This window comes from Sphaerodactylus townsendi, linkage group LG03, assembly GCF_021028975.2.
Source record: "Sphaerodactylus townsendi isolate TG3544 linkage group LG03, MPM_Stown_v2.3, whole genome shotgun sequence".
In the NCBI taxonomy this organism is placed as follows: Eukaryota; Metazoa; Chordata; class Lepidosauria; order Squamata; family Sphaerodactylidae; genus Sphaerodactylus; species Sphaerodactylus townsendi.
The window spans coordinates 81,567,709-81,577,869 of NC_059427.1; the positions used below are offsets into that span (position 1 = coordinate 81,567,709).

Sequence of the window (10,161 nt, forward strand, 5' to 3'; positions counted from 1 at the left end):
GCCTGCTTTCTAAGGCTTTTCTCAATCCCTCGCTCTGTAGGGGGATGTTTTGGCGCCCCCGCATGACCCCAATCGATGCGCCCAGGGACAAGGAGTACCCCATGTCCCTAGGCAGGAACGTCAGTGACAAATGCTTTTTATCAAACTGCCATAAAAGTAAGGCAGCCAGCATGTTGTAGTTGTTAAGAGTATCAGACTAGAATTTGGGAGACCCGGGATCAAATTCCCACCTTCCGTGGAAGCTTGCTGAGTGATCTTGAGCCAGTCTCACACTCAGCCTAACCTACCCCATAGGGCTATTGTGAAGATAAAATGGAGAAGAAAACAATGTAAAGCACTTTGGGTCCCCACTGGGGAGAAAGACAGGGTATAAATAAAGTAAGTAAATAAATAATCTTTAGTGCGGCCCAAGAGGGCAGGAATTTGTTGCTTTCAGGGGGGGGGGGTGCAGGCCAGATAGATGTCAGGGCTTTTTTAAAACAACAACATTAAGACAAAAAGATGAGTTAGCTTTTCTTCAAATGTTGGGCTGAACCAGTTTTGCTGAAGATAATTTATCTTTTGCTTAAATTTCACCTGTTTCCTTTTTGTATCTTTTGATGGGCCTTGCAGAAAGATGTGTGACCCTGGGATGACCGCTTTTGAACCAGAAGCTCTAGGGAACCTGGTGGAAGGGCTGGAGTTCCATCGCTTTTACTTTGAGAACTGTAAGCAACCTTTGTTGAGAGGCCTTTTGACTATTATTAAAAAAAATGTGAAGGCGGTGTGGGGCTGTGTCAATGCATTTGCCCCCTCTGCCAGTGCCAGGGGTGCCATGCTGGCAGAGGGAGCAAAGGCACTGGTGGCCAGCTGCCCCTCAGCTCCACAGCGGTAAAAGACAGAAGTCTGGGCCACAGTGGAGCTGCACTGGTATCCCAACTGGACCCTGGCATTGGAGGGGGAGGGGTGTGGTGTTTCTGGGGGTAGTGCCAAAGTTAGTCAGCTTCTACCCCAGGTTTGCACCACAGCCCAGATCCTGGACTTACACCACCTTTTTGGATGGGTGTAAATCCATCAAACCCTATGAAGGCAGCAAGGTTTGTTTGTTTTGCTTTTTCTTCCTCCTTGTGCTGCCGGAAAGTCCTCTGGAGCAACAGGGCAGTGCTGCAGCAGGGCCATCCCCGTCAACCTGAGGCTCTGGATTGGGCTGCCCATCATGCTAACATAGACTATTTTGCCCAATGACAGTCTCTCACAAAAGTCAATGTGATTCATAATACATTATGCTGAAGTACTGGAAGCACATCATTTACCCTGTCATACATTCCCAGATCTATCAGAAGTGGAAGGGTTCTAACAAGATATTTCATCTTATAAACATCTTGGTTCCCCCAGAGCATACCCTGATATGAAACATGTCTGGAGTAATTCACAACCTACTTCCTTTCCCATGTTATCTACAGTTACTATGTAAAGAGAGGTTATGCTAAAAAAAAAAGAAGAAGCAAGGAGCAGATTGCACTGATTTCACTGGGTTGTCCTTCTGTTCTCAGTGTGGTCCAGAAACAGCAAGCCTGTGCACACTACTATCCTGAACCCGCACATCCACTTAATGGGAGATGAGTCTGCCTGCATTGCTTATATCCGTATCACACAGTACGTTGACACAAGTGGAATCCCTCGCACCGCACAGTCTGAGGAAACTCGAATCTGGCACCGCCGGGATGGCAAATGGCAAATTGTTCACTTCCACAGATCTGGAGCACCTTCTGTTTTACCACAGTGAGTCATTTCTATGCCACAGCAGCAAATCCTGTCATCCAACAAGGAGCCATCTTTTGTCATCCCAGTGGAAATGAAGTATTTAGTTCTACAGTGTAAACAAGCCTATGACCCATTCTTATTTGTGCACAGCATGTCCTCAAAAATTTCAGATCAACACAAACAATGCAAAACTGTTGATTGTTGACCAGCATCACTTTCTCCCCTGGCAGCCATGAGACCCCGAACATAGCAATGTTGTGGAGAAGATATAATTCCTGCTGGGCAGAGGTGTGGTGAGGGAGGGCGAGCGGGGACAAGCCGTGGGCTCCACTCCTGGAAGTAATGTGAGGGGTGCATTCGGCCAATCCCCCCCCCCCCCCGAACTCAGAGTTGGGGCCACCGCCACTAGACTGGGCAACCTGTTTGCAAAGTTCAAAGCACGGCGAGGGCATGGTACAGCGCAGCCGGGAGCCTCCACAGTGGCCCAGTCTCCCAGCCCTTACCTCTCCTCTCTTGGTCACCTGTTTGCACCTGGCAGGAGAGAGAGCCCTGTGGGCATGCCTGCAGCAAGGCCATAGCAAGACCAGGAGCACCCACAGCAGCAATCCTGCCCCCCCACCCTCCTTATGCACCTCAGCTGCTGCCATCAGAGCCAGGAAAGTGAGCTGGTCCTAGTCTGAGGGAGCAGCCAGTAAAAGGGCAAGGAGGGCTTCTGGCAGGGCATTTATCCTGCTCTTAGAGAGAGCTAAGAGACACAAATGATCTCACTCTCTCCTTGACCCAATAATCTTTGTAGAGGTTGGGTTTAAGTTCTCCCATTATAGTTCCCTCCCCAAGGATGGGACTTTCTGTTTGCAGGGAGGCAAGTACATTTGCTTCTGTGACTTTGGGACGAAGCCTTGTCATGGAATGAATACTGTCAATACGGGAGGCATAATATCCGGTTTGCGAGTGCATCCTTGCCTCCTTCTCCTTAATTCCACACACAGCAATTGGTTGCACCCTTCTGCTTTTTCTGAAATCTAGTGAAACAGGTTCTAGTTGTGCTACTATACACTATGCTTGGTGATTGTGACCAAAGTTTTTTCTGGGTGCTGGCACAGATTATTATCTGCATGTTGCTTCAGCAGCATGCATGAATATTTATTAAATCCGTAGTAAAAGAGGTCAAAGTTCTAAAGTCATATTTGTTAAGAAAGTTTTGGAGTTGCTGAAGTACCTTCTCTACTTTAATATGTGCTGCACTAGTTAAACTTGGAGGTTATGTGTTTTTCTGTTCTGCTGAGTTGGAGATGGTTCAGAGGTTTTATTGTTTCTTGGTTGTGGTTGTTGTTTTAGAATTGCATCTTCTTTTCACTTTTTGTGCTTTTAGTTTCTATTTCTAAACCCAGGACTAGTGATTCTAAACAGCTCAGTTGCTGTTCTTCGCCTTATTAATATCAGGAAGGCTGGAAGAGATGCTTGTTCTCACAAGCCTCTCTAAGTCAGTCTCGTATCTCCTTCCTTAGGACATTTGTGACCAAGGTAGAGCATCTGTTTTTTATTGAGTAGGCCCACCATCTCTTTTTTAATCTTCCAGCACCTCACAATGTGGCCCTCAAAAATAAAAGTTGTTATATGTGTTAAAAGGTGGCTGAAAGTAAAAAACATCAAAAGTTTATTTTGCCCTGAATGCTCAGGTACTGTGAAGAGTGCTTGTGCCAAGTTTTAAAAGATGTTTTGGCCTGTCATGTGTTGGCCCGCAATACAACAGTTAGATTTGAGTATGATAGCAACTTAGACAAGATTTCCAGAGATATGAGTATAGCTCAAAAACTACAATTTATCAGCAAAACTTTCCACATTGTAATATTTCCAGTAGCCTGATGATGAACTTGGCACTCTTAACTGAAACATAATGGAATTTAAAATGATTTCCATAAGGATGCCAGGGATTTAACGTAGGGACCTTCTGCATGCCCACAGTGTCTGTCTGTCTGCTGTCTGACTGACCTCCCTCCCAGCTAGGGTGGCTTGGTGCTCTCCAGACTCCACTGCCCCACTATAGAGGCCATGCTAGGGCAGCAGAGTCTGGGTGGGTGGGTGCTATTTCAGTGCTTGCCCTAAGCATCGTTTTCTGTAGCTATGCTCCTGCCACTGGAAGGAGGATCAAAAGCAAGAAACAAACTGGGACTTATAGGCCCTTTCCCCACTTCAAAAGTGAAAGTGGAGGGGACCCCTGCTCCGTGTTTGGCGCGCGGTTTCAAAAAGGTGTACCGACCAGGATCCGAAATGACGTGTGCTGAGGGGTGGGAGGAGCGGCAGAATCGGGGTGACTGCGTTGTCACTGCGTTGTCACTGCTGGTGTAGTGGGGAGTGCTGCAGGACTCCGGGGTATTTGCCGTGAGGAGTGCGCATCTAATGGTGGGTGGGGAATCGACCATAGACAAAGCAGGATTTGTTACTTACATCTGTAGACTCATCAACACTGGCCAAAAAGTTATAGTTGAAAGAAACCAAAGCTTAAGACAAGGTCTGAATCAGGTCATTAGGTGATAATCATCAGCCCTTTCACAAGTAGAATACAAGATGGCTAAGGAGAACCAGCTACAAAGAGCACCATTTTAGTACAGTACACGCCATTTTTCTTTATGTTTTTCAGCTGAAGCATTCGGTGCTCAGGCCAAGTTTCATACTGCCTCACTATCAAGGGAAGACCCCTGCTATCCTTCGTCTAAGGAACTTGGCTGCTGTCTCTACTGCTTGATTCTTGCTGGGATTCCTTTCACACAGAGCTCCTCACAAGTAATCCAATGAGAATTTCATGGACTTTTCTCTTTCTGTTTCACATGCTCCGTGTTTGCTGCTTTGTGCCAGCCTAGTACAATAGGGCATCTGCCTGGCCCACATCTGCATGAAAAAGCTTTCTGTGTAAAAGAAGAAACCAAGAGAAATAGCCTGAGTGTACAGCCTTCCATCACCATCACTGACCTTAGACCTCATGGGTCCACATTCATTAAATATTGTCACAATTAACTGTGATTCTCACAGGGGCAGATTTGACGTGTATTTCAACCACACCATTTCCAGTAAATCTTTCAGGAAGTGACAGAAATGGGAGCGTGCACGGAAGGTGCAAGCTACCCCCTGCCAGAGTAGGTTTGCCAGTCTCCTGCTTTCACTGGTAGATGTATACTTAGTGCAGATGTTCTTGCTCTAATGTGCTCTTGGTCAGCACTTTGTCACTCTAGCACTATTGCATCTTTGCATCATGAAGCTAAAAATCTGATAACTATCAGCCCAAACCCTGATAAACTTCCTGGGACGAATATGATTTTATTCAGAGTGGTGAGTAAAAACGTTCTTAATTTCTCTTCCTAGAGAAGTAAAGTTTTTGTATGTGTGACTTTTAGTGGTTTGGGATCCCTATTTAGTGAAAGGAAACCAGTAACATTTCATTGGCATACTAATGTGTTAAGAGCAACTAAGTGAAATGGTAGTTGAAAGATCCAGTATAGCAGTGGGGTATCGTCCCATGATTTTTAAACAGGTGGCAGCTCTTTTATAGCATGATGAGGTATTTCTGCCACAGTGCAGGGTAACAGAGGAACTTTCTTGGTAACAGCCTCCCAAATTCAAAGTGGTTTCACCTTGTGTTAAATTCAGCTTTCTTCCTTTGAATGGGCCTTCTGTCCCCTTATCTATGACATTTTACCCACATGCTTTTTTTCTGCCCTTCCAAGACTCCATAGGTTCATCATTAAGCAAAAGAAAAACAAGTTTACACTTAAACTCTTTCCCCTGCATAAGTAGATTCAGGAAATTTAACAGCATTGAAGATGCTGGCACTATGGAAACAGAACTGGAGGCCAACACTTTCCAGCAAAGACCGAGAATGCAAACTTTGCTAATGACACTTTGAAGTGTTTTGATTATGCTTTTAAACAAACAAAATGAAACGTTTCGCTATCTCTTGTACTTTGAGTGCATGCTTTTTTATAGGAAAAACAAAAACCCTTCTGTGTAATTTCGTAAATGGATTTTGAGTATTTGCTGAAATGGATCTTTATGTAATATCTAAAAATATCAACTGTTTGGGGGGTTGTGGCTGATTTTTAATGAAGTTGGGGTGGGGCTTAATATGTTATTGTTTACATATGGAGTTGACTTTGTGATGAATTGTTATTGAAAGTGCAAGAGTGTATGAGAAGGTAGAGGTGGAGGAAAGATTTCTGATGTGTGTTTTTGGCAAACCTCATAGGAGAGCGCTATACCATAACAGGACTGCTTGTTATACAGTTTCTGTGTTCCATGGAAGGTATGATCATCAAAACTGGACATTCTAACAGAATTCAAGGGAGAGTGAGGATGTTCCTCAGCTGGGATCAAGGGACAGTGTCTGCTTTAAAGGAACATCAGTGTCAGCTCAAAGGAACACAAAAATGGATCCTTCTCAAGCTTGTGCATTTTTATAGATGATAATCTGGTAGCTGCTTTGTCTCTGATGTCACTGTTGTGTCATTTTGATGACATATATGGAGGGCTGAAAGATTTCTATTTTTGGCATCACCTTCTTGCCTTCCAGTAGGGGTATTAGGAGTGTGATGGCTATTGTTGTTGGCAGTCTTTCTGTTTCTCATTCCCTTTTATTTTTACCAATTTTAGCAGTCTTTTTGATGTGAGATTAACTACAGTGCACTTCAACTTGGACTACAAGAGGAATTTATAAATGGCACTTTGTTCATTTGCATGATACTTAACTTTATAAACTATATGTACTTCAAAGCAAACAGAATACTTGCTTGAGGACAATAATAACAAAAAAAGGGGTATACTCTGTATAAATTCTGGATAGTGTAATTTTGCCTTTCCTGTGGTTTGAACTGCTTAGCTTTCCATCTTAAAAGGGTGGACATATGCCAGTATAGAACCATGTTTGCATAGTGCAGATGTTTGCAAATTTCCCACTGGAGCTGAGGGGAAGAAACTGCAATACTTAATGGGATTCAGCAGACCCAAACATGAGTTTACTGTTTACTTGGGATGAAGTATAAATATGCCAGTTACAAGTCTGTAATCCCCAAAAGTGGATATAAAAAGAGTAACACGTCTGGATCACTGGAGCTATGTTAATGCTCAGTGAATTTAAAGAGAATTACATTGGCAGGCCAACATGTCACATGCTCTATGCTCTTTTTTTTAAGAAAGACTTTATCAGAGGAGACTTTTCAGAACATGGATGAAGACTTGTTGAGGTTGTCTTTCTCCAATTATTTGTGTCTCAGTCTAGATGTCTGATTTCGTTGTCCTCTCCTACCACCAACATTCTAAATGATCACACCACCGCATCTCACCATTTCTGGTCATGGTATTCATGTCTGAAGTGGCCCTTCTATTCTCTTGTCCTAATCCCCATTCTAATCATCACCCAGGTAGGTTCACTAACCTGGCCCAAAGTCTTCTGGATTTGAAGGGGGAAGGTAATGTGTATGAGTCTGCTTTTGAATCGAGCATTGCTGAAAGTTAATGTCCACTAAATTTCATGCCCTTTGACTTTTGTGCCCATATGCCTGGTAAATCTCTGCATAGGCGATCAATCTGAAATGTGGGTCACTGCTGCTCAACCCGGATAAACCATGCAGTCTCATTTAGTAGCAGGTGTGGTGTTAATATTTTGCTTCCGGAATGTTGAAGTCTTTGGGGAAGAGGGGCCTCTTCCTACATTCTGCCCCTTTTCAAGCATTAGAATTTTCTAAGCCTTTTGAGCCACAGTATTCAGGCACTGTGCATTTGAGTAATATTCCCTAACTTCCATGATCATTTGTGATTACATAATAAGGCACAAAATGTCAAAGAAAAACAGGGTCCTACCAGAGCCTGAAGTTTCCATTCTTTTAAGTCTTCCAGAAAAGAGAGAAACCCTTCCTGGTCTGGCCACTACATCTGGTTGAGCATCTGCGCTTTAAAGAGGGCCCTGCTACCGCAAGAGCCTTCTGATGGTGAGCTGCAATACTGCAGTCGAAACTCTGCTCATGACCTGAGCTCGATCCCAATAGAAGTCGATGTCAGGGAGCCAGCTCACAATTGACTCAGCCTTCCATCCTTCCATGGTTGGTAAAATGAGTACCCAGCCTGCTGAGGTAAAGTGTAGATGACTGGGGAAGGCAGTGGCAAACCACTCATAAACAAAGTCTGCCAAGTGAACTCTGTAATGTGAAGTCACCCCGTGGATCAGTAATGACCAGGTGCTTGCACAGGGGACTACCTTTACCTGCTTCCTGCTATCACAGATTTCTCTTTGCAGCTCCCTCCTCATGCATTCATCATCTTGCTTATCACTGGCATCACGAACACCGGTTTTGACCTTGTATGCTTTACACCCTGATTTTCACCCATCCTCCATCCTTGCTTTTCTTTTTGAACTCTTTGTCCTTCCTATACCCTTCGTTTCTCCATTCAGCTGCATAATGTTCATGGACTGGTGACTCCTTCCCTGGCTTCCAAACGATGACTTTGCCATCAGCCAGGCCCACTGGGCGATGGCTCACTAACCAATCCAACCATTTACCCTACCTTCTGCTGCAGTCTGTAAGCACAGCCAAGGGTATAATCCTTCCAAGCATGAATCTTGTTTCCCTAAGTTAGAGGACAACGTGGTGGGTCCTTACGTGGGCAAGCTGCATATTACAAGCAAATACATATTACACAGCCCTAACACTTTTTTTCAAGTAAAACCATTTTCAGGAAGTTGCAGGTTAATGTTCAGAATTTCTTGAACTCATTTTGTTACCATGGGATTCATGCCTATTCACAGCAAGCCCTCTTTAAACCCTGCAGAAGGGAAGACCGAAGGGAACTGAGCAGAAAGGGGGCTTATCCCACAATTCCTTCACTCAAAATCATAGTACCCTTGGAGTTTCCAGTTCAAAATGTAATCAGGTTCTGCAGAAGAAGCCCTGATGTTTGTGGGTTCACAAGGTCATATCATCCCTTTCCCCACTCACCTCTCTCCGAGGGTTGCTGCGAGCAATTCCCAGTGCGCGCAGTTCCTAGCGCGCGCCCTGGCTTCCCCACGACGTCAAATGGCGCCATTTCAAAAGGCGCCAGGAATTGCGCACGCCCAGGGGGAGCGAGAGAGGCAGCATCGGGGCGGCTGCGTTCTCGCCGTCCCTGAAGTGGGAGTGCAGCTGTACCCCGCGCTACTTGAGGAGAGTAGCACGGGGCTTAAGGTAAGTGGGGAAAGGGCCTAAGAGCTTCAGAATATGTTTCTGTTGCATTGAACCGGTGATGCTATATATTCTTGAATCAGAAGCAGAAAAAGTTATGGCCTCAAAACTCTTCCCAGTGAATGAGAATTTAGTTTATGATCTCTGTAGAGATGATATGCATAATGCCTTACCTTCCACTAGCCCCTTTCCCCCTCCCCCAACACACACATAAACATACTCATGGCAGCTGCTAGCTTCAGTCAACTACCCATCATTTGGATCATTCACCAGAAGCAAAGCTGCCATTTTGTTTCCTGCTGCAAGTTTGCTGAACTGGGCTGAGTGGTTGTAAAAGACAGTTGCAGCTTCTACTTGTGATAAATGATTCAGATATCCTGGTCACAAGGCACTGCCATAAATGGGTATGTGTGACCATGTGTGGTCTACATTCAGTACAAATTTCAGTGTGATGATTCTGCATTAGTTGTATATGAGCACAACTGCTGAAGTAATCTAGGAGGGATGCTGCATTAAAATGTGCTTTAGCCATTAATCTCCAGGACTGTAATATCAGCCAAGTCAAATGTATGGGGACAATGTGCCTTTGGAAGCCTCGTCAGATGACCCAAGAAGAAGTTCCATTTAAAGATTCTACATATGCCCAAACTAGCTACCTTTTGCATGGTTTATACTAGGAAATACTCCAAATGGCTTACACAGATCACACTTTATCTTACAATCTGTTCCACCTACCTTTCTCTTTGTTGTTGTTTGTTAGTAGGGATTCTTTTTCTCTGTGTGCACAGTGATTCGAACATTTCCTATCACAACGTCCTTGCTTAAGTTTTCCCAGAGAACTCACAGTGTCCTTCATCCTCAACAGCATCCTGCCCCTCCTGATTATCATCGCTTTTTTGTTTTTTAAAAATCCTGGTTTTGTGCATTTGCACTGCAGAAACTTGACTAATTTCAAATGCTAATTTTTGAAGGGAATGAGTGACTGCTTCAGATCCAGCACAGCCTTAGCTTGTTCAAAATCCCACAGAATAATCTTAAGCCCTCCCCCCAACCCTTTACACACTGTGTCAGTGTTGTTAGTGCATGTAGCAAGCGCACAGCTATATTTGTACATATTTAACTTTAAAAAACCTAATCACCTTGAGCAGTGAACTTATTTCTGTATGGTACTTCTGTGATGAGCAATAAAAGAACAATGTGAGACAAGAAAAGG

The 10,161-nt window shown here is 44.2% G+C and overlaps 1 protein-coding gene across 2 annotated transcripts in view; it reads left to right on the forward strand.

Annotated features, from left to right (window-relative positions):
* The window catches only part of CAMK2A (calcium/calmodulin dependent protein kinase II alpha), a 185,441-nt gene extending 178,516 nt beyond the window's left edge, over window positions 1–6,925 (forward strand). For both annotated transcript variants that reach the window (XM_048491386.1, XM_048491387.1), the window contains 3 exons: window positions 613–707; window positions 1,533–1,761; window positions 4,385–6,925. In XM_048491386.1, coding sequence (XP_048347343.1) covers window positions 613–707; window positions 1,533–1,761; window positions 4,385–4,388 — 328 coding nt within the window. In that variant the 3' untranslated portion in view covers window positions 4,389–6,925. The remainder of the gene's footprint in view (window positions 1–612; window positions 708–1,532; window positions 1,762–4,384) is intronic.
* The last annotated feature ends 3,236 nt before the right edge of the window (window positions 6,926–10,161 follow it).